Here is a 25,261-nt window from a genome sequence, read left to right as displayed (position 1 = left end):
CACAAGACTCCTGCTGGAACAGATCAGACAGCACCGTGGAGAGAAGTGGGAGGCCGCAACAGCCAAGCTGAAGGAGGCGGACAACTCAGTGTGGAGAATGACTTGTCGCCTCATTGGGAAGAAGGAGCCAAGCCCACCAATCCAGGGACGAACCCACCTTGCATGCAGCAACAAGGCAGAGGTCCTTGCCGAGACACTGGAGGCTTTGTTCACCCCGAACAATAAGTAGGCTCTCAGACTGAGTGCAGGAAGCATCTCGCAGAAGACCGAACTGGTTTGGGAGCAGAAGACATCAAGGAGTGCACAAGCTCTGAGGTAGCAGGACTTGCAGAAAAGCTGGCGAACTGCAAGGCACCAGGGAGCGACGGAATAACCAACCTGGCAATCAAGAACCTCCCACCAGCATCAATGGAACACCTCACAGAGATCTTCAATGCATGCATGAGGCTCCAGCACTTCCCGAGTTCCTGGAAAGAAGCAAGAGTCATTGTTTTCCCAAAGGCCGGCAAACCACTGAGGGATCGTGCAAACTACCGCCCCATCAGCCTGCTCTCTGGATTATCGAAGCTCCTGGAGAAGGTCCTCCTCGCTCGACTCAGCGACTTCGCCTCCGAAAGAAATCTACTAGCAAAGGAACAGTTTGGATTTCGAAAGGAACATGCAATGACCCATCAGCTACTGAGAGTGGTGGACACCAGCAGCCACGGATTCAACATCAAGAAGTCCACAGGAATCGTATTCCTGGATGTCGCCAAAGCATTCGACTGAGTCTGGCACAAGGGACTGCTGCACAAGATGATTGGCCTGGGATTTCCGAATTACCTGGTGAAGACGATTGCAAGCTACCTGGGAGGCTGCACCTTCCATGTCGCCATGCGGTCTGAGATATCCTCATCACATCACATCCGAGCAGGCGTGCCACAGGGATCGAACCTCTGACCCTTCCTGTTCAACCTCTTCACCAACGACATCCCGACAGATCTCCACAAGACCAACCTGGCGCTTTATGCTGACGATGTTGAAGTCATCTCCCAGTCATTCAGCGAAAAGGAAGTGGCGAAGGACCTGCAAGCTTCCTTGGATACCATTGCGACGTGGTACAGCGACTGGCGGATAGAACTCAACACCAGCAAAACAACCGCAACGCTGTTCACCAGAAAGAAGATCAAGGAGCACCCACACATCAGCCTCAACGGGTAGACCATCAAATGGGAGAGCAGCAGCCGCTACATCGGTGTCACCCTGGACAGCAAACTCAACTGGGAAAGCCACATCGAGAATACTCAGCAGAAGGCAACAGGAAAGATGGCAGCGCTGTACACACTCCTGAGGACCAAGTCCATACCCCTCTGGACAAAGATAAACGTCTACAAGGCGATCATCAGACCAACCCTGACGTATGCCTCCCCAGCATGGATGACCTGCCATGAGCGACACCGGAAGACTCTTCAGACAGTCCAGAACAAGGCCCTGTGGATATCGTCTGGAGCTCCAATCTTCACAAGGATAGCAGACCTTCACAGAGACCTGGACATCAAGATGTTGGATGGACATCTAGCAAAGCTGAGTAATAACTTCTGCCAAGGACTGGATCAGAACCCGAACCCTCTGATCAGAAGACTCACTGCCACCACTGCAAACCCCTTCGACCGCTCTATCACTGCGAAGACCCTGTGAAACCAGCCCTACTGTGACAAGACCACACCGACCAAGAAGAATACTAACCCACGACTACATACTCAACCCGAGAAGATGGAGTAATGAGGCTCAAGACTCGGTATCCAAAAATAACCGCTGATGGATAAAAATCTATCAGTAAGAAGAAGAAGCGCCGCTCGCCAGTCATTGCCACCAGACTCCTGATTCAGCATGTCATTCCAGCGCGGCACCAGCATTGTGCATGAAGGCAGAGGGCCTGCCCTGCAGAGCCCTTCATGACGGAGGCCTGGCACCCCCAGGCCACCCAACATGGGCTCTCACCTACGAAAAACAAAAATCATCTATTTTTTACCCGCCATGGGGGAGATAAAAGGTCAAGAGGTACGGGAGTACTTATCGCATGATCAAAAAGGCTAAAAAATGATTGGAGTCGGTGACACCAGGATTATGATTGCATTCTTGCATCCAGTGGTTTTATACAGCCAAGTTACCAAAATGTGGGACTCAGTAAATCAGAAAATAATGGCAATATCAGGCAATTAGTGGCAATTACTATTAAAATTAATGAGAAGCTAAGAATGTGATACTGTGCATATAAAGGTAAAGAAGCAAACGGTGTAATAAAAGGCACAGTTGAACGAAATTTGGAAACTTAACCACTTCAATGGAACTTGACCCTGACCATATCTGTCTAATGCCTGGCAAATGAACGTATAGTACCTAGGCATCATATAAATGCCAACACTATTGTCTTAATGGGTAATAGTTCTAATGTCACCTATATAATATGGTTTAATACAATGCAAGAAGTTCTTAGGTGTTGCTTTCCCTACTCGTACGTACTTGCGAAGCTCCCTCTGGTCTTCCCACTGCTTCTGTTTCTGCAGCCTCTTCAATTGCCGCTTGGAAACTGGATGACAGTCGACCCCCTCAAGCCTAACTACAGTTTCAGGAACATGCTCCGGTTTAACAAGCACTAGGGGTTCCGAAGACATTACCAAAACAACTGGGCATGAACTGTTACGAGCTCTTTGGAGTTCACAGTGCAGCGTATGCTCTAAGTGCATGTGCCTGACTAAACCCACTCTTTCTCTCAGTGCTAAACATTCAGTTATGACTGAGGCTGGGTCTATAATCTAACCATTACACTAAGGCAACAAATCCCAGACACGTCCCGCACGGTCACATAAATTAGGCGGCCATCTTGGAATGGCAAATGTCTCATTCACTCACCCATTCACCTAAAGCAAAATAAGTATTCTATTTACAAAGAATAACTCCTTAACTATATAGTATTACTTCTGTAAAAGGGGTTATTTACGCCTCCAAAAGTTGCAGTTCTATGTAATAAACTACTATGTGTATAAATACGTGTATCTTTATTTTAGGTCACTCAAATTTTCAACAACAACAAAAATGAATACGTGTTGCACATCATGACTTGATTTCTTCTAATAATACGAAAATCGTTGTTGTATCTTAAGATATCACCCGTCAAAATAACTACTTTTTGAATCGCCGCTTAACAGAACGTGTTCAGTGTCAGGCGGAAGCACGGAGTTCTATTAGTAGATCGCTCTGAGCTGTAAAAGACTCTTCTGCGTGACGGCCATCTTGGACTATCATATGTTATATAGAGTATACAAGGTAAGGGAAGCAATTTAATACAGAGAGCGCCTTTTTTTTAATGAATACCGGCTTAATTTAAGATATTTCTGCTTGTAGCTGCACGAGTGTTTGAATGTGTGGGCAGGCCACTATTTAGGACCATCTCGCCTCCGAGGTCTCTATTACTGCGTTGTGTTGGTTTGAAGAGACTTTGGCATTGCCGAGAGAAAAATCACTGTCGCCTTCGCCAGCCACAGAACTAATGTTCTGTGCTTTTGACTACAACTCCCAGGCTCCCTTAGGCTCTACTTACAGAAACGTCTGGCGCCAGCGCTTCTGGGGCTAGCCTGTCCATTGCGGACCAAGATGCTAGTTACTCTGCACACTTTCGTGACTATAACCCTAAGACTTATGGTAAGATCCAAATCCCGTCATATTCAAAAATCCATTTTCACAACATATTTTATTAGTTTTTTCTGCTGATTCTTGCTACCTTTACTCACCCCACCTCCCCCCATCATGGGATATTTGGAAACCCTTAATCGTGTGCTCGCTGGTCAGAAAGCAAGGAGGTTATCGGTTATCCATGTTGAAAAATATCTTCGCATGAAACTTCACCCCCTGCCCTGTACTCAGCCTGAGCAATCAGTGGCTATCCCTTCAATTAAATCTGATACTTTGCCCAGTAGCCCCAGTTACCCATCCTTATCCGCCCCGTGAGATTTCTTTTTAAAAAAAACACACATTTTGTTTCCTGTGCCGCTGTCACTTTGACCGATGCACTTAGTAACACTGCACCCCCGGATCTGCTAAATATTATTACACCTGTCAACCAAACATCTTTGGAATATTTGAACCCTCAACCTATCACACCTTCTTCATCTGTGGTAGTTCACACGGAAGGACCCGCCTTTACCCCTGGCCCTTCAGTTATGAAATCTAAAACTAGCACCCTGCTACAACCTACACCGCTGAGATGTGCCTTGTTAAACACAGTTTCTCTTGCCAAACACGCTTTAAATATCCTGTACCTATTTTTTTTATTGCCGAGGCATTGGCTCTCAGACACAAGGGGCCCTAGGATTGCGTTAGTTACTTCTGAAGGATACTCTACTATTTGTAAAAACTGCAAAATTGGCCACTGAGGCAGTGTAGCTATTATTGCTAAAAGCCGCCTGAACCCTTTTCAAATACCATGTGTCTGTTCCAAATGTGAAATTCTTCACGTGAAAATGACCCCAACAGCCCAGAGCTGTGTCCATTTTATTGTGGTGTATCGTCCACTGATTGATACTCCTAATTTCAATGAGGAGCTGACTGACATTCTAAAAGGATCTTACGGCCCACAGTGTGGTACCCTATTGGTTGGGGACTTCAATCGATGGCTCAATAATAATACTGACTGTGATGCTATAGCCGCCTTACAAACAAGGTTAAACAACACAGACTATAATGCTCCTACCTACAACAAAGGTAATTTCTTGACTGGGTCTTGGCGAGAAATGTACGGGTGCAGGTTATTAGAACAACACCCTGCATTTGGTCAGACCACTACTTAATTGACTTTAAAATCTACCCTTGTTAAATTCTAAAAAGAGCAAACCCAGAAACATTGCAATTTTAAAAAGCACAATGATTTGACGGACTGTTTGAATCAAATCATGAGTGCTACTGCTGATTTTGATTCTCCAGCTCTCCTCACTAATGCATTCAATCAAACCTGGGGTGCCATGATCAACAGAGTAGCTTCCATTCGCACTAAATTATTTAGAGAAAATGCTATGCATCAGAAATGGTTTCCTCGGGATCTTGTCCTTATAAAGATAGACAAAACGAAGGCCGAAACAGTAGCTAAATAACCTGACGCAATCTAATCTACTTGGGAAGCTCTGGACAAATTGTACAAACTAGCAATTTTTGATGCTAAAAATAACTTTTTTAACAGACAGATTGAGGAGGCAAAAGACAATGCCAAAAAGGTATTCCAACTTCGAAAAACCTTGGAAAAACCAGGTTCTCAGTCTACATCTTTTGTCCCTACAAACCAAGATTGTGGTGAAACCCAACAAGCATTTGAGGCCAAAGTGGACAAAACCTGCAAAACATTTAAATTGTACAGTCTAACGAAGTGAACAACCCAACACCTATCCTGAAAATTTCACCTAAGGAGCCGCGCACATGATTTAACTGTTCCCCAGTGACAATCAACGATATGCAGGGCTGGACTGGCCTATAGGGAACTCTGGAGATTTCCCGGTGGGCCTCTGCACCCTGGGCCTCTTTTGTGTGGTATTTCCAAATTTTCTCATAGGAAAAGCATTGGGCTTGCTGAAAATGTGTCATGTGGGGCCACATTGAACTTTATTTCCAGGGCCTCTTTTAGTTCCCAGTCCACCCCTGACGATATGTTGAACATCTTATCTTTATTACGCCCCTCACACTGCCTAGAAAACATCATTCCCCTAATATTATCTTGGAACACAAAGACATCTTTTCCCCTTTTCTTGTTAGTTTCGTAAACTCCTCTTTTCAAAATAATCATGTGCCCGACTCCATTAAGAAGGTTACCATTGCACTTTTAGTAAAAAAAAACCAGTCTAGATCCTTCAGACCCTAATAACTTATGACCTATACCAAACTGTAATTTTCTGCTTAAAATACTGGACAAATGCGCCACTATTCAAATTCAATCGTTTATAGAATCATCCAACATCTTGCATCCAAGGCAATCTGGCTTTCGACCATATCACAGTACAGAGACAGCCCTTTTGGATCTCCAAACTCATAGGTTGAGTATCATTGATAATAGAAACTACGGTATGCTTATTTAGTTGGAACTCTCGGCGGCCTTCGACCTCCTGGCCCACGATCGGCTGCTTGCCACCATGAGAAACGTTGGTCTATGTGGTCGAAGTGCCGTCACATGGGTTGAGTCCTTCCCTTCTCATCGCACTTCTACAGTTTGCTGTGGCGATGCCACCTCTCCCCCAGTGGAGATTAACTTTGGTGTGCCTCAAGGAGTCTTTCGCCCGTGCTTTTCAATTTGTACATTAAGCCACTATGTGATCTCTTGGACAATTTGAAATGATTCTTTACCAACTATGCTGATGATACTCAGCTGTTGCTGGAATTGTCAGGGGACTACATCTTGGACTACATCAGCATGCAATCCATCTGCTCCCACATTGAAAAATTAATTAACTCTAATTGGATGTGTTTCAAAAAAGGTAGCAGCTGCTCCTCTCCAGAAAGAACATGGCACGATAACCTGTTCTGAGATGAGTTTGCAGCACACACGTTTTGCTCACTGTACCTTTCACAGATGGGAAATATCCATTTGCATATCAGTCTTTGTCCCGCCTACATGGCCAGTCGAGCAGCAAAATGCTATGGCAATTCCTCTCTGAACAAGAGTATCAGCAGCAACCCCATACACATGTTTCAGCCTTGTTGGGCCTCATCAGTGAGGTGAAGCTGTGCCTCTCTGAGCACAGTGAGGAGGGAGTCCACGTCTGGTTGCCCCCAGGTAACTCAGGGTGACCAACCCCAAGTTCCTTGCAAATATTTCAAAAAAGGTAGCATGCGCTCCTCTCCAGAAAGAACATGGCATGATAACCTGTTCTGAGATAAAAGTTTGCATTAATTGGATGTGTCTTAATGAGAACAAGACAGAATAACTGATATTTGGTTCTACTCTTGTTAAATCTAAACTAGACCCCAGTTATCAGTCTTTCACCATCAAGGACAGCCACATACCAACATTGGGCCTCTTTCTTGACTCTTTGACTAGTTCCGATACACATGTTACACAGACTTAAAAAACTGTTCCTATTACCTTAAACTCCCGAGGAACCTCTGCCCTTTCATATCTGAGCCTAATTGCTCTTCAGTTGCTCGGGCATCTATCTTGTCAAGGTTGGATTATGGTAATGCCCTCCTGATTGGCACTCATAAGAAAAGCCTACAGGACCTTCAGGTCATACAGAACGAGCAGTGTGCATCATCAAAGATAAGTCCAGAAGAGAACACATTACCTGCAGTCGTCGGGACCTTCACTGGCTTCCAATTACTGCACGCATACAATTCAAATCAGCTACCCTTGTTTGCAAATCTATTCATGGCTCAGCCCCAAATCATATAAAAAAACTTGATACATTCTTACGAACCTCCAAGAAAACTAGGACTGATTAAAACTCCTAAATTGAAGCTAGTCAATAGTTTGGGCAGGTCATTTCACGTGCTTGCCACTAAAATGTGGTACATCTTGCCGTTGAATCTTAGGCTGGTAAATGACCCAACCACATTTTGCCGGCAACTGGAAACTTACATGTTTCATTGAGTCTTGGTGCCCTCTTTTATGCTCTGCCTGATCCCATCTTTCCACTGTCCTTTGTGTTTTGGCGCCAAAGGTGCCCGCAGTCTTTCGGGCCTTATAAATCTCTAAATAAATACAGTCACTTTCCGGCCAAGTTTCTCAGTTCCATGCGTGACGCCTCAAGCAAATTCTGTTTTTTGCTTGCGATTGCATGCTGGAACTTGTAGTTTCGTTTTTCCCATTACAAGGGTGGGCCTAAAAGTCCTAGCATGTAGTCTGAAAAAAAAAAACAGGACTGGCTCAAAGATTCCGCATTGAACTGGAAAACTTGGCAGGTATGCAGTCAGAGGTTACACGTTTTTCATGCACATGAGCGAGAAGGCCCCCTAGTACTGTTTTTGATCTGAATTCTGGACTTGTGGTTTTCCTAAATTTCAAATGGGAAAATGAAGTCGCAAAATCCAAAGGGTAAAAAAAACAGACTAGATGCCCTTCTCATTCATGGTCATGGGAAACTTCTGAGCTCTGTTCCATTTGCATTATTGTAGTAACCTCAGCACTCGCCCATATGCTCTTCGTAGGCATTAGAGTCCTCATTCGATAGCGATTATGCATACCAACCCTCCCGATCTAGGCGGGCGACTCACGATTGTTCTTTAATAAACGTTACTATTTTTTTACTTTCTTCCTCCTAAAATAATTCTAACCCCAATGCAATCGAATGGTAAAATTTAGTTCTCCCGCTTTCTTTGACATCTCCCTTCCAGGTGCTCTAAAATGTTGGCATTTATGGTTGGATGCTGTGCTGGTTACTGCTGCACACTTCTACAACTCAGCCCATTTATTTCTGTTGTGCGGTGATGTATTTTGCATCACCTCACCCTGACTGAGCGTGACTTCGCTTCCGTCATAATATCCTTCATATGAATGAATGATATTTTATTTCTATCAAGCTCGTACACAAGTGTTTCAAGGCAAGGGAGGGGTATAGGGGAGAACAAAACAAAAATCTTACTAGGCCCATTGACATTGAGAATGCGCAAGTGCATGTGGGGGGGAGAAGTGGAAAGTGCGGAGAAAAGAAGAAACATAAATAATAATAAATAAATAGTAAAGGAACACACAGTGGTAGTGCAGCCAGCAAGTGGCAAGTGCTGGGTTTAAGGCAGCAGACAAGTTAGGTCTGATAAGTGCAGGAAGAAAAAGGGGGGACTGTATGGATACAGATAGACCCCAGGGCAAGAGGTGGCCCGAGGCAGTGCAGGAGGGTGGCAGGGTGAGCAGGTACCTGGGCCTGGAGGACAGAGGGTGGCCAGGTGCACGGTGCCAAGAGAGAACAAATCAACAGGTGATAGGGGGGGCAAAGACAAGCAAAGAGCAGGGTCTTGAGGTGCTTCCGGAACCAGAGATGGTTCTCCTCAATTTTAGAGTGGCTGGGAGGCTGTTCGAGGGAGGCCCCAGCCGAAGAAAGAGATCTACCCCCTGCTTGTTTCTTTGAAAACTACTGACCCTGAGGGAGTTGGAGGTAGAGGAGCGAAGAGCTCGAGGGGGGAGGTATTTGCGGAGGGATAGCTGAAGGTATTTTGGACCTAGCCCCAGAAAGCCTTGGACAATGCAGCGGGTTTTGAATTTAATCCTTTCCTCCACTGGGTGCAAATGGAGAGATTTCAGAGCTGGAGAGATACGATCCCAGGGCTTGAGGCCAAGGACAAGTCCCGCAGTCCTGTTCTGGATTATTTGCAGAGGGCGGAGAGTAGAGGCAGGCAGATTTAGAAAGAGGCTGTTACAATAGTCGAGCCTAGAGAGAACCAGAGCTTGAGAGACAGTGAACTTTTTGGGGAAGGAGAGGAAAGGCAGGATACCTCTGAGGAGGTGCAGTAGGAAGTTTGACTTTTTAGAGACATCAGAGATGTGGGCAGAGAAGGAAAGTGTGGAGTCAAAGATGACCCGGAGGTTCTTAGCCTCGCAGGTGGGGGTAGGAGGAGGGCCAAGGGAGGCCGGCCATAGCGTGAGGGGAAAGGATGGTGAATGTGTGCCGATGAGGAGGATCTCCGTCTTGCTGGCATTCAGACAAAGATCATTGGCGGCACACCAATCTTCATTGGCAGTTAGGCAGTCAGAGAGGGAGAGGAGGTGGCCGAGGGCAGCCTGAAAATGAGTTGCGTCGTCAGTGTAGCACTGGAAATTTGAGCAGAAAATGGCAATGCAGTGGGCGAGAGTTGCCAGGTATTGGTTGAAAAGCCAGGGCGATAGATTAGTCCCCTGAGGAACACCACAGCTGGAGAGGGAGATAGATGATAGGAAGGACCCGAGTTGGACCTGGGAGGGTCGATCAGAGAGGAAAGAGGACAGCCAGGCAAGAGCCTGATCTGTGATACCCAGGTTATCACAGAGACATTTGAGCAGGATGGTATGGTTGACCGTGTTGAAGGCAGAAGAGAGATCGAGTAGGATGAGGACAGAGGCAATGTTATAGTCAAGGTTGGAAAGCAGATCTTCACGGATGTTCAGGAGAGCTGTTTCCGTGCTGCTGGCAGATCTGAAGCCAGTCTAGTGGTCATGGAGAGAGCCAACAGAATCGGAGTGAACAATAAGCTGAGAGATGGCCAGTTTTTCCAGGAGTTTACCAAGAAAGCGAGTAATGGAAATTGGCCGATAGTTAGCCGGGCAAGAAGGGTCGGCTGTGGGTTTCTTGAGAAGAGGATACACAAGGGAGTGCTTGAGAGGTAGGGGGGATCCTGAGGCAAAGGAGAGGTTACAAAAATTGACAAGGGCCGGAGTGAGGGTACCAATGTGGTCCTTGAAAGTTTTAGAGGGAAAGGGACGAACCTGTTTTGATGAGGCTTTCATAGTTCGGACTTGTCTAGCGACCTCATCAGGGGAAAAAAGAGGAAAGGATGAGAAAGAGGGAGGGGGTGGTTGAAGGAGGGTCAGTAAGCACAGACTGAGAGGGGATAGGAGGGAGAGGAAAGGAAAGGGTGGACTGTATGTCCTGGGTTTTTGAGATGAAGCGAGAGGCAAGGACATTGCAGAGAGCCTGGGAGGCAAGAGGAAGGGCAGAGGCTGCAGCAGGGCTGGCCAGCTCTTTGCAGATTTTAAAGAGTTCAGCCGAGTTGTTAGATGCCACCGAGACACAGGCTTGAATGTGGACTCTCTTCTTGGTGCGGACAGAGAGTCGGTATTGCCTTTGGAGCTGGCGGCAGCCAGTTTGTCAGAGGATGAACATGAAGCCCTCCATTTCCTCTCAGCCGCCCTACACTTAAGTTTAATTGTAGCTAGGGCGGAGTCATACCAGGAATTGCACTTGGCTTTGGACTTCAAACGGATACTCATGACAGGGGCAAGAGCATCAAGAGTATCAGAAATAGATGAGTAGAGAACGGACAGGGCTGTGTCAGGGTGTGAGTCAGCCAGAGGAAGAGGGGGGGGTAGGGGGAGTGGCAGCGAAAGCCTCAACTGACACGCATTTCATGGGCCCGATGTCCGAGAAGGTAGGTGCCAGTGTTGGGGTAGGCTTGGCTTGGGGGGAAGAGAGTGAGAGATGAGAGGAGAGGAGGCAGTGGTCATCCCAGGAGAGTGGTTAGAGGGATAGAGAGGGAGAGGCCAGAGGAGATCAAGACAAGTGTGTGAATTACAGAGTGCATAGAGCCAGAGGGGAGGATAGAGAGGGAATCGCAGAGGTCGCGAAAGAGCAAAGATGAGGGACGGGGAGAATTTGGGTGGATGTTGAGGTCACCAAGGAGGAGGAGTTGAGTGGTTGAGGCCAGGAGGAAGGAGGCGAGGTCAGCCCACTCAGAGAGAAAAGAGATGATTTTACCAGGGGGCTGGCAGAGAGTAGCAACAGTAAGAGTGTGGCTAGGAGAGATTGAGAGCCTGCATAAACATCAACACAGCATAACTGTACCATAATATTAACAGAAAACTGTAGACGAAACACATTTGTACTTATCCTTTCTCTTCAAACATTATGATAGATGGACACATTATGATAGATGCACCATTTAATCATACACATTAGAATCTTCCCATTTCCTGAATTGGGTCCTCATCAGTCTTTTAGGGTACCTGGACTTGGTTCTTGCCTCATGGGCTTCCGAAGTAGCTCCAACTAGCTATTCCACTGCCTGGGTTGTAAATGGCCCATACCCTCAATAGGACCATTTCTCGCTGCTCTGGGCTATTCCCTGTTTCGGGTATGGCCTAAAAGTCCTTTCAGTCACTGTCGGTTTGTAGCCGTGAAGGCTGACTGACTCCTTCCCAGCATGAGAGTCCAAATTGGTGAGGCGCCAAAGGAAACTCAAATTCCTGGTGACTATATGAATTCCTTCTTGCGGTCACCATCAAACTCCTCACGTGTGATTTGCCAGCGCTGTGGTTTGAATGGAGTCTTAATTTATTTTCTGTTCTCCTAGTCTTGACCAACATTGATCCACCTTTAAAGCTCAGTGGCCACCATGCACCTGCAGATATTTTCCTTCACATTGGCATTGTTCTGTCTCTTCTGTACCTCCTCACTTTCAATGGTGTGGCATTCTTGTGTTGAATGAGTTGGTATTGCTGACACCATCCAGGGCTTCTGCAGGGGACACCCCTCTGGTTGAATGGGCTGTGGCGCAACACTCTCAAAGAAACTAATATAGGGCTCGGCAAGCACACCCACCCCTGCTTTGTGAATTCTGAAGACTTTATTTAGAGTACACTTGAAGCGTTTAGTGTTTCCATTAGCAATGGAGCATAGTGGAGTTATGTTCCAGAGTTTGATATCCAATGACAATAGGTATGCTTGGAAATCTCTGCCTTGAAAAGAGGACAAATGTCTGTTTTGATTTCCTACGGTGGGCCATTAAGCACAAAAATCTTTGAGTGCCAGAATTAATTCTGTCGTTGCCCTGGAGCAGATGAGGTTCACTTTGGGGTACCTTGACCATTGATCAGTAAAACAATATAGTGTTTGTCATTGTTTATAGTGCCAATATCCATGTTCAGGTGTGTCCAGGAATTTGTATTTCTGTTTTAGGATTGGATGGGCGGCAAGCGGGTCACTGAGATCAGACGACATCAGACACACCACTGCACTAACTCATCAACTTGGGAGTTGAGACTAGCAAACTAGACTTTCTCCCTTAATCTCAGCTTGGTCTTTGCAGACCCCTGGTGCCCAATATGAACCAGCTTCAAGACCATAGGAATGAGGGTAAACGGATCAATTCTGCACAAATCTCGTGACAACTGGCCATCTGGACATATTGAGAGCTCATGGCGAACATTCTATAGACTGCGGTTTAGCAGTAGCTGTGCAGTGCTCTTGGAGAGCTAGAAACTCTGTTCATCCACTGATCCTTACAGTTTCTAGATCATTTTTGAGCACTCTTCGGTCACCGATACATCCACTCTCAGGGTCATGGACACAAGGACAGCCACTTCCGTGTCCATGCATGTGTATTTCTCAGGCAGTAAATCTTCTTGCTCCTGTCCTGTGCTTTGTTCACTTTGGTGTCGAGACAGTTAATCTGCCGGATTGTCACTTCTGGGATGATATGATAGAGCTACATCGTACTCCTGAAGCTAAAAGAGCCATTCCTCTATGTAGGCAAGTTGATGTGAGGCCGCCCCTGATATAACTGGTGTCAGGGCTTGTGGTCGGTCACCACTGAAACCGACTTTCTGTATACATATACAGGATAGTGACATCATCCCCAGAGGACAGCCAGAGCCTCACCCTCAATCAAGGATCATTTTTGTTCTTCCCCCTGACTGTGATCTGCTTGCATATGCAATCGGTAGCACCTCCACACTAGGGTATTTCTATGTGAGAATGGCACCCAGCTAGCAAAGAAAAGTGCTTGCATTGATAACTATCTCCATCTCACAGGCTGAGTCAAGGAACACCCGTCATGATCACAGGCCAGGATGCCAGTACCACAAAAACAGAAAGAGGCAGGAAAACTCTATACCCTGGACCAGAGTATTATTGTAAAGCACAAGTCTGAAAAATTGTCCAGAGAGCAAAACTGAGTTGCTTACAAAAGAGTATCAAATTTTATTTGTCATGATACAGAAAATATTCAAAAAAGTCAATCAATGACACATTACTTTAGAAACTGTCATTATATCACATAACACGACAACATGGGTAAACATAACACATGGCTAAAATTAGTCCATCATCACAACCACTCATAGTGCAGCATTCAGACCATACATCATACATAGTGACATTCAACCAACCAACAATAGCTAAACATGACAAAATTGATTAACAATCCGAAGTGGGATACACATTCCCCGCATCCCGTCTGGTTATTTTAATCTTTAGAAGTTAATTAACATAGAAATGATTAAAACAATCTATCGCAAGTGCGTGCGTCACTGGCACTGTCATGTTTTAATGTGCCCATTAGCTTTAATGTCTCAAAAGACATTCCAAGATGGCCACCGTGTTTGCAACAAGACAGGTTTCCAACATGGCCACTGGGAGGCCCAAAGGAACTAAGCAGAAGCCTTGCGCTAAAGAGAGGAAAAAGAGAAGTTGATCATCTGGCACTGCCGGCGCCCATTCCCTGAGTAGGTGAGCATCTCACCTGATTCCTACACCCGGAAGGCCACCGCTCTTCTCACACCACACGCATTAGAATCCTCACACCCCTCCTGGGACCCGACACTCATTGGCACCTGTAACAAAGCAAGAGAGGGAAGTTAAACATTAAAACCATAAGGACAAGAGAAAGACAGCAGCAGAAGAGATAACTAAGACAAGAGAAAGGCAGCAAAAAGAAAAAACATATGATCATTACCAAGGACAAGAGAAGGGACAAATTAGCAGCATTACAATTAACAGAAAACTGCTAAGGACAAGAAAAGATACAAAAGGCATAAGGGAGGCGGTTCACAGCAATTGGCAAGTCACAGCTGGCCTGGACAAGCCCCCACCAGTGGAGTAACTGGCTAGAGGTGCTCTGGATACCACCCTGTTGTCACCTTTAATTTACCACAGGTATGTCCAGCCTTCTCAGGGGTGGGGGGGGTATCAGGACCTGGGGGTGGGGACTATGGGTTGAGGTACATTCCCGGCATCAGTCCTGAAACCTGTGTTTTGGTCGTAGGTACACTCTCCGGCAGTCACCAACCCAACGCAGTCTCTGGGTATTCACCAAATCTCCTCATCCCTTCCTCCTCAAGCTGGTGGGTGGTCATAGCACAACAGCACTGGCTTTGGGTGGTGAGTGGTGTGGTCACACGGCAGGGAATCCAGGCGCTTGCGCACAGCCTCCAAGTAAGCGTTACAGAACGCAAAGCCCACGTTGACAACTCTGCCTGAGCGTCATGGAGTCTTGCGACGAGGACCACCTAGCCCAGATCTTTGGAGACCTCAGAGTCGAAGTACAGGCTCTGATACCAATGCATTATGACGGGAACTAGTGGTCAATTGAGACTGTACTGGCGAGTTAGCCAGACATCTCCTCCAAACACAGGCAGGGCAAATCCCACTACCACCACCAGTCCGTCCAGTCCCTGTTCAGGTTTTTGCCCCTGCCACGGTGCCTTTGGCCCCAAAAGAACGTTTTTTGGGAAAACCACATACATTTGCTGCCTTCATTAATCAATATAGACTCCATTTCCTCTGTAAACCAGGAGCCTTCCCAGATGACCAGACCAGGGTAGCTTTCATCCTTTCATACTTAGGGGGCCATGCGGCCGATTGGTCAGTCCCGCTGGTAAACCAGGATGACACTATTTTACGCAACCTTCCTGTTCTTCAGCAAGAGTTGGAGAAGCTGTTCACCTTTTAGGACTCAGGGACAGGCCCTCGATAACGAGTTGCTGTACCTGCGACAAGGGTCAAGACCTAGCTTATGTCGCTACCCTCAACAGATTATTGGCAGAGGCCAACTGTCCCGAAGACAAACGTATCACACCCTTCTATAGAGGACTCAGGGGGGGAACTCAAGGATGTGCTAGCTCAGGTGGTGAATCCACCCACACGCGGGTTGCTCAGAATACATAGACCTAGTGCTACAACTGGATCACTGTCTGCCAGACAGGAAGACCGACCGTTCCCATTCGGAAGCACGCCCTTCATTTATCCGCCCAAAGGAGAGCTTGGCTTGCCACCCGGAAATACAACATACAGAGGGAGCACCTGAGCCCATGCAGTTGGGTGGTGTTCGAGGCCCTTTGTCTAGGGAAGAGAGAGAAAGATGCAGCCAACAGTTATGCCCATGCTGTGGCAAGTCCGTTCACTTCCTGCGTGACTGTCCAGTAAAGCCAGAAAAGACGACCGTAGGAGCGGTGGAAGCAACACCAAACGAGCGGTTGTCGGAAAACTGCATGGCCCAGCAAGAATGGATGCCCACTTGTTGAGCGCAGTAAAAGTTACTGCAGCCTCCCCTCTATCTAACCCCATCGTTTTAATGTGCCCTCAGCAGTCCTAATGAATGCATACTCTTGAAGCTTACATGGACTGTGAAGCTGTGAGTAATTATATGGAACACGCAATGGCCCGCCGGATTGGAGTGCCACTATGGCAGAAGTCTACAACCGACAATGTAGTCGCCGTGGAAGGAACACAATTGGCTTCGGGTCCTGTGACCCAGTGTACGGAGGACGTGGTGCTACTCTGTCAGGACGGGCTTCGCGAGAATATCGCCTTTGACCTCATCAGCGCCCTGCAGTTCCAGGTTCTTCATGAACGACGTGTTGCAGGAATTCCTGGATGTCTGCGCCATAGTCTACATAGACGATATACTTATCTACTCAACCACCCCAAGCGTAACATGTCCATCATGTGCAAGCAGTGCTAGAAATGCTGCGTCGGAGCCACCTGTATGCAAAACTTGAGAAATGTTCTTTTCATGTCACAGAGGTAGAGTTTTTGGGGTTTATCGTAACACCTCAGGGGGTCCGTGTGGACAACCGTAAGATCGAAGCAATCCTCCAGTGGCCATCACCAACGTCGGTCAACACCATCCAAAGCTTCGCCAATTTTTATCGGCGAATTATTCCGGACCTTTCACACCTGGTACACCCCATTACCTCGCTGCTGCGCAAGAATAAGAAAGTTCACATGGACTCCAGAAGTGGAACAAGCCTTGTGTGCCTTGAAACAGTGTTTTACTACTGCACCCATATTACAACATCCAAAACCGGATCTCCCTTATGTGGTCAAGATACACGCCTCTAACGTGGTAATGGGAGCGGTACTGTCCCAACGAAGGCCAGACACTGGACAACTCTATCCGGTTGCGTATTGGTCCAGGAAATTCACTCCTGCAGAAAGGAACTACGTGATCAGACAAAGAGCTAATGGCTAGAAAGGCAGCCTTCAAAGAATGGCAGCATCACCTCTTGGGAGAGAGACACCCCATCACTGTCATCACCGATCACCGGAACCTGCAATACCTCCATAGAGCCGAAGCCCAATCTTCGTAACAATTGCGGTGGGCCCTGTTTTTTGCCGAGTATGACTTCCTTATCACATATCGACCATGTGTGCGAAAAAGCTGATGCCTTATCGGGTGGAGCAGTGAAGAGGGGGATAAGGTATACGTGCCTCCAAAACCTGTAGCGATTATTCCACAGAGCAAGGTGCTCAGTGCCACTCCCCAGCTGTGGAACAGTTAGAATCATCAGTCAAACAAACATTTACACCAGAAGCACTAAAAGCATGGGTTACACAGGACCCACAATGTGAAGGTTGAGGGGGACTGCCTTATCACCACAACCGGTTGTACCTGCCAGAGGAGTCGCAGCAAGTGTTTTTTTTTTTTACATAATTACCATAATACGTTGATGGAAGGACACCCAGTGATTACCAAAACTTTAGCAAAAATACAACAACCTTACTGGTGGCCCACTTGGCGTAAAGACACTATGCATTATGTTCAAACGTGCAACATATGTGCTCAAAATAAGACCCTGAAAAAGAAACCATAAGGATTACTCCATCCACTGTCAGTACTTCCGGCTCCATGGCATACGCTGTCCCATGATTTTATCACTGACTTACGAACCTATAATGGGTTCAATACCATCTTGCTAGTGGTTGACCTCCTATCGTAAATGGCTCACTTCATTGCCCTCAAAGACCACGCCACAGCCAATACCCTAGCCCACACTTTCTTTCAACAGGTAGTCTGAAACATGGATTCCCATCTCAGATCGAGGAGGCCGTTTGTTTTACAGTTCTGGAGATGGTGCTGTGCCATAGCTCAAATCGAGATACGTCTTTTGACCAGCCATCATCCAGAAACAGACCGGCAAACCGAAATAACCAACCAAACCATTGAACAATAGCTCTGTTGCTTTCGCACTATGATGAGAACTGGGTAGACCTGCTGTGGATAGCTGTGGATAGCTGAATATGCATACAATAACACCTTGCACAGTGCAACTGGATTTACCCTGTTCTATTTGTTACATGGTAGACAAACATAGAATTCAGTGTATGATGCCCCAGAAGCTTTAGAAATGCCCGCAATCACGACATTACACAGCACAATTAACCAGACCCTAAAACAAGCCTCTATGCACCTGCAGAAGGCCAAGGACTCCTACAAAATGTTCTCAGATTGAGAGGGGAGGCCCCTGTGTATCAGGTCGGAGATAAGGTATGGTTAGCCGCCACACATTCGCCTGAAAGGCCCACGAAAGTTCCATCCCAGGTACATAGGTCCCTATCCCATTACCCACTCATCAACCTGGGAGCTGTGAAGTTATCTCTGGCAGCCTCATTACGCATTCATCCTGTGTTCCATGTCTCTTTACTCAAACCCATTCAACATGGAACCCGCAGCTCTGCACATCCACCACCACCTATCCAGTCCGAAAGTAACGACCCTGAATATGATGTGCGTGGTAACTTAGAATCCAAGCGGGTGCGTCATACTCTATATTCCCTTGTTGATTGGAAGGGTTATGAAGCATTGGACAGGTGAACTGGCTATAAATGTGCACGCACCAAGACTCGTGACCAGGTTCCATCGGGAGCACCCAACAAAGCCTGGTCCTCATCGTGCCACCGTGAGGGGGACCTTATGGAGGAGTGTTGTCATGAAAACTGTTAGGAAGAATTCTCATAAATGTGCTAATTCTTCTCTACCGGTGTCTGGGGTCTCTAAGGTAGAGAGGGTTGTAGGTCAAAGGATCGAATACAAAAGGATCGAATGCAAAAGGTGGGAGTCAATAGAATCGAAAACCAAAGGTTTCAATTTTTTTTTTAATTATAGATTTTTTTGGGGGTTTTCATTTAGGTAAAAAAAAGTGGTTTTTACCACAAAAACAGGGTTGGGGGGACCCCCCCAAAAAAAATAAAAAATGTAAAAAAATAAAAAATACATTTTCGGTCCTTTTGATTCAACCCTTTTGTCATTCGATCCTTTTGATTCGATACTTTGACCTACAACCCTCTCTACCTTAGAGACCCCAGCTCTTTTGCTGACCTTTGGGACTTTGTACTTTTAATTCTGTTTGTTTTCTGTGGTTTTCTTTTGATTATGGAGTTTTAGGCAACCCCATAGGCCTCATCTTTTCATTTGTGTCTCACAGCACCCTCAGTACAATGACACAGGGAGGCCTTTTAGGCTGTCACAAGGTTTAAATACCTTCTCTGGGATAAACTATTGTTTCTCAGAGAAAGTAAAGTTAAATTGACTTTACTAGTCTTTTTAAATTCCTAGACCCAGCACACACTATCTTACAATAGAGTGCTAGAGGGGTTACCTAGTATCCCCTGTGTCTAGAAACTCATGTAGCAGTCAATTGCTACCCTTTCATATCGAAATGGCTGGTGGCAGTGGTTTTACAACGAACTACCATGATTTTTCCCAACCGCGAACACCGGTAGCGTTGAATCGTAGGAGCCATGTTCCCCAAGATGGCGTCTGAGCCTCCTTTGTTTAAATGGGTCCCGTTCTTTTGGAAAGGTCCTTCTAGAGTTTGTCTCTGTGCGCCAAACCAGGTTTGGTCCCTTTGTTCCTACGCCTTAGGCTGGCTTCAGAACTGAAGACCACCTCTGGCACCCGAGAGTCTGGGGTGGGCAGGAAGTAAGGGAGGTACCCAAAACTCCCTGTGCTTTGTCTCCTAGGAGACCCAAATGCACATGTGATTGGCTGGCTGACTGTCCGGCAAGGACACCCGTGCAGGCTCCGAAGGCACAGTGCGGCACATAAAGGTACACGTGGGTGTACGCGGCCACGGAGAGGTACACCAAGCATTCAACGGTACAGAATAAAACACAGTACTGGAAATGGAAATGATGTACTGACGGATCCCACCAGCACGGCGCAGAAGTGGGTGGGGGTAGGTTGGCTGCTCCGGAGATTTTTCTCAGACCCTCCTCCCCCATAAATAAATATTTGCCTTTTAGGAGAATGATTAATCATAGAACCTGGAAAATAACCCAAGAGCAGAGGGGTGTTTCTGCAAATGTTGCAAGCAAAGTATAAAAGGTGCACACCTTTTAAACCTAAACAGGAATTTCTGCCAAGGACTGGATCAGAACGCAAACCCTCTGATCAAGAAACTTGCTACGATTACTGCAAATCCTTTTGACTGCTGCTCGTGCCCCGTCACAGCGCCGACCTGGTGAAACCATTTCACTTTCAAGTAGCATTGTGGGGACTTCCCCCATCCTGGATTTGATAAGCCTCAAAAGTGAGGACTGGGCGGAGGAAGCAGGACGTGGAAGACACGCCTGAATTACTTGCTGATAATCTTCAATACTTCTGGTCCTGCTTTTCCTCCCTGAGGCCTTACATGTCTATCCCTCCCGTCATTGTGGATACATGCCGAGCAGGGAAGGCCGTAAGGAAAGGCCTCCGGTGCTCTTTGCAGCTCTGCTGCGAGCACGAAGCATCCCCGACCAGCTGTGTGCTCAATCAGCTGTTTTTCTACACTTCGGAGCGGCCGCGTGTTCCCCTTCATCCACGCTGCAGGCCGCGTGCACCGAAGCTCCAGACAAGATGGCCCCCGTTTCCATGCCAGCACAATCAACAAAATGTGCTTTGAGAATCACCGCCGCGGGCCCGTGTCCCGATTCGCTGCCTCACCCCGCCCGCCCCTCCCCTCCTGCTTTAAATGGAGGGGGAGAAGGCCGAGAGGCAAAGCCGAGCAGGGAAGGCCGTAAGGAAAGGCCTCCGGTGCTCTTTGCAGCTCTTCGCTGCTCGTCTGCCGTCTGCCCAATGCCCTTGCAGCACCTACAAGGTAAGAAGCACTACTCTAGCAAGCTTCTCTCTGAACCATGTCTCGCCTTAAGACTTCTCAGGTTGCGCACCCGTACTCAGGAAGCAGCCTTCAGCTCGCACCCCACCCCCAGGAGCACCCGTAATACACGGCTATGCTCGCGTACTGCACAAACTTCTATGTGCTGATAAGGCCAGATTCCAGCGCACAACCTTTAAGGCTGTATCCTCTAACGATATTACAATTACAGAAACCAACAAAGTACTTTACCTGCATCACAACTGTCATACCCACATTACAAACACAATTAATCCTGCGCCCACCACCACCCCTAGTGTGAAATCTGTGTTGTGCAAATCTTCTACCACCATTTTGAATTCTATTGTGCCAAATGCTATGCCACTTGTGTCCACCACCCATGAAAATGAGCCCCCCCAGTGTAAAATCTGTGTTAAGCAAATCTTCTACCACCATTTTGAATTCTATTGTGCCAAATGCTATGCCACTTGTGTCCACCACCCATGAAAATGAGCCCCCCAGTGTAAAATCTATGTTGTGCAAATCCTCTACCAACATTTTGAATTCCATTGTGCCAAATGCTATGCCACTTGTGTCGACCACCCCTGAAAATGAACCGCTCAGTGTAAAACCTGTGATGGGCACCGCCCACAACACGCTCAATGCACCTTCAGCATCCTCACCGCTAGTTCCCCAGCTACCCCTTCACCCCAACCACTCCCTCCCTGCCTCGCCAGAAGCTCCCGCCAACTCACTAAGGAGAGATTATTGCCCTTCCTCCAAGGCCCAGCCTTCAGACCACCTTTCTCTTCAGACCCTGAAACACTCACATCAACCTATGATACTGCCATCAAAGTAGCCATCAACACAATTGCCCCACTCAAACCTCGAAAATCCAAACCCACTGAACATTCCAATTCTTGGTTCACGCCGGACGTCCTCTCACTCCGCAACGAGAAAAAAGCCACACTCGCACAGTGGCAAAAGTCCCACTCCGAAAAAGATATGATGATCTTCAAAGCCCTTTCCACCAAATACAAAAAGACAATCACCCAAGCCAAAGCCAAATCCTTTGAATCCAGAATCCCGGAAGCCCAATCCAGTACTAAAGAAATATTCGCCATTTTCAGAGAACTCGAAACACCCACTCCCGCCCCCCAGAACTTCACCAAAGACAAGGACTGGTGTGACGAAATACAGAAGGCCATGCAATCCAAAATTAGCCTCCTCAAAAACAAAATACTAGCCACTAAACGAGCCCTACCGAACAAGTACATCCCAGTCCCACCGCCTGCCCCTGATCCCCCCTTACCCTTCTCCTTCAAACCCATTCAGGAAAAAGACGTCTTCAACATAATGAGGAACATTAAACCCTCTAACTGCAAAGGTGATGCTTGCCCAGCCTCCATTATCAAAGACTGCGCAGAACCGCTAGCTCCCTTCCTAACAGCCTTTGTAAATGCCTCCATTACCACAGGGATAGTCCCTGCCTCCCTCAAGGAAGCCTGGGTCCGCCCTCTTCTAAAGACGCCAACGCTCGATCCCACCTCCCCCAATAACTACAGACCCATCACCACTGTCCCTTTCCTCCTCAAAATATTGGACAAAGCAGCCAACCTGCAGGTTCAACACTTCATTGAAGAGAACAAACTCCTTGGTCTCCGCCAATCTGGCTTTCGCCCCAGACACGGAACAGAAACAGCCTTACTTGACTTGAAAAACCAGATGGACGATGCGAGAGACTTGGGCAAACCTGCACTTCTCCTACTCCTAGACCTCTCAGCGGCCTTCGACCTTGTGGATCATGGCGTCCTATGCCACCACCTCTCCACCACGGCCAAATTCTCCCCTGAAGCCACAGCGTGGATCACCTCCTTCTTACAAGACAGAACCATGCAAGCATTCTCTGACTTAGCCGCCGCATCACCAACCATTATACTCTGTGGGGTTCCCCAAGGCTCCTGCCTCTCCCCCACGCTATACAACATTTTTACACGCCCCCTCTTCCTCATCCTCGACGCCATGGGCATCTCATACACCAACTACGCCGACGACACACAAATCCTCATCACTCTCACAGGTAACTACAACACTGACTCCCTGGCCCTCAACAACCTTTACAATACCATCCAAGCCTGGATGGCAGACAACGGTCTATGCCTCAACTCTGACAAGACGGAAATCCTCCTGGTAGGCTCTCCCGACACCCTAAAGAATCTAGATGCCCAATTCAGTCACTTCACCATTGATTCCATTAAAATTCCAGTCTCCGACTCTGTCAAAACCCTGGGAGTTTATCTGGATTCTACCCTATCCATGGACAGACAAATCAATGCAATTGCCTCTGCAGCGGCATATCATGCCAAACTTATCAATGCAGTCAGACCCTTTCTCTCCAAAGAGAACTGCACTAACATAGCCAGAGCCATCACCGGCTCTAGGCTAGACTACTGTAACGTACTCTTTCTAGGAACCTCTAAAAAAAACCTAGAGAGACTACAAGTAATACAGAACAACGCGCTGCGGGCAGCCCAAGGTATTGCAAAAAGAGAACACATCTCTGAGGCCAGAAAACTAGCCCACTGGCTCCCAATAAAAGAAAGGATATTATTCAAAGCCCTGACATTGACCCACAAGTGCATCCACCTCACTGCGCCTGCATACCTCTCACAAAGGATACACCCTGTCTCCACCACCAGGCCAACCAGATCACCCTACACCAACATGCTCTCAGTGCCTCTAGTAAAAAAAGTAAAAGCGGGCGGATCCAGCTTCCCTTACCTTGCGCCCTCGCACTGGAATGCCCTACCACACACTATCCGTGGAGAGGCCTCCCACACCACCTTCCGCAAAACGCTGTAGACTACCCTGTTCACATAAGGCTAGACATACTAGCACGATTACCCCATGTATATTTTATCATATGATCAAAAGCAATATCTGTAACAACAGTATGTCATCCTGCAACATTTACAATGTGTCAACAACTGCTATCTTACCTGTACCATGTAACTAAGTCATTGCAAGTAACAGCGCCTCAATGCCCCTGGGCTGCTTGTGCGATATATAAATGTAAATAAATAAATCAATAAATAAAATAGACTGGAATGAATGGGAGAAAACTATTTAAAATGTGAGTCTCTTCGCTTGGAAGGCAGAGTCGACCACTGGAACGAAAGAACCAAAGACGAGCTGGAAGAGGATGGCTGCTGCAACTCCTGTACCGTTGGTTTGCCCGGTGAAGCCCTGCTGCAGGTCCGAATCACCAAGTTCATCTCGACAGAGAAGCGCTTCATGGACGACTTCTTCCTTTGAGTTGGTGGGACCAATCAACTAGTAAGCCACCTGGATACCATTCTCTGAGCTGGTTGTTTGTTTGTTTGTTTGTTTGTTTTATTTAGTATAGCGCTCCAGACCCAGGGGTAAATGGGCGCTTAAGGATAGGTTACATAATTACGGTAAATAATCACTTATACAATTGTGGCGTTAAGATGCCAAATATAGAGTATACAGGCAGGCAGTAGGAGCATTTCAAGGTATGTACAATATATACAGTTGGTGCAGGTCTAAGACAATCATCTATTCAAGGTATGTACAGTAAACGCAAGTTGGACTGAGCTTAATTTATCTGGGGATTTCCTTCTCTAGAAGCCAGCTAATGACTGATCTTCTGAACAGTTGGAAGGATTTGGTCAATTTAATACTCAGTGGCAAGGTGTTCCAGAGTTGAGGGGCAAGGACACTAAAGCTTGAGCCCCCCGCTCTTTTGGCGGAGAATCTGGGCACGGTGAGGCAGAGAGTATTGGATGGATGATCTGGTGAGTCTTGTGTTAGGCTTGAGGGAGAATTTGTTGGTGAGGTACTGGGGGGCAAGGTGATTTAGGGCTTTATAGGTGAGGCAGAGGGTTTTCAAGTCGATTTTTTGTTGGATAGATAACCATTTACAAGCTAGTCTTAAGTGTGAGATGTGCTCTCTCCTGGGAATGTTTAGAGCTGCTCTCAGCGCATTATTCTGGAGGATCTGAAGTTTCTTGATTATAGCTTTGTTGGCACCAAGGTAGAGGCTGTTGCAATAATCGAGCTTAGATTGTATGAGGGCCCTCGCCAGAATGAGGCAGCTGTTTGTAGATAGAAAGGGTTTACAAGCCCTAATTAATTTCCCCGTGTAGGCGGTAGCTGAGGCGGTCATATTAACTTGTTTGGAGAGGTTGGTATTGGCGTCTAGGTAGAAGCCTAGGGTTTTCACATGGTTTACAACTGGAATGATGTTGCCATCTATGATGAATTTGGAGTAGTCAGGGCTGAGTTTCTGTAGGTTATTGGGGGAGCCGACCAAGAGGAGCTCGGTCTTCTCATCATTCAGGCAGAGGCCGTGTATGGCCATCCATGCCTGAATGATGGCGAAGATTTCGTTGATCCTGGTGGCGTCAGTGTTGTAGTTGCCAGTGATGGTGAGGAGTATCTGGGTGTCATCCGCGTAGT

General features: G+C 47.0%; 2 protein-coding genes across 3 annotated transcripts in view; one reads left to right on the top strand and one right to left on the bottom strand.

Moving 5' to 3' along the window:
- The window catches only part of TRMT10A (tRNA methyltransferase 10A), a 477,951-nt gene extending 475,085 nt beyond the window's left edge, over positions 1-2,866 (bottom strand). Inside the window, exon 1 of one of the 2 annotated variants that reach the window (XM_069630723.1) lies at positions 2,503-2,866. In XM_069630723.1, coding sequence (XP_069486824.1) covers positions 2,503-2,726 — 224 coding nt within the window. In that variant the 5' untranslated portion in view covers positions 2,727-2,866. The remainder of the gene's footprint in view (positions 1-2,502) is intronic. The other variant, XM_069630724.1, reaches the window with a different exon arrangement.
- Positions 2,867-3,664: 798 nt separating this feature from the next.
- The window catches only part of MTTP (microsomal triglyceride transfer protein), a 627,046-nt gene continuing 605,449 nt past the window's right edge, over positions 3,665-25,261 (top strand). The window contains exon 1 of the mRNA XM_069630722.1: positions 3,665-3,681. The gene's annotated coding sequence lies outside the window, so the exon portion shown is untranslated. The remainder of the gene's footprint in view (positions 3,682-25,261) is intronic.

The sequence above is a fragment of the Ambystoma mexicanum genome, chromosome 6q (assembly GCF_040938575.1).
Source record: "Ambystoma mexicanum isolate Mex_15411 chromosome 6q, UKY_AmexF1_1, whole genome shotgun sequence".
Lineage (NCBI taxonomy): Eukaryota > Metazoa > Chordata > Amphibia > Caudata > Ambystomatidae > Ambystoma > Ambystoma mexicanum.
The sequence above is the reverse complement of the archived record's forward strand: the minus strand, read 5'-3'. Positions and strand labels throughout refer to the sequence as shown.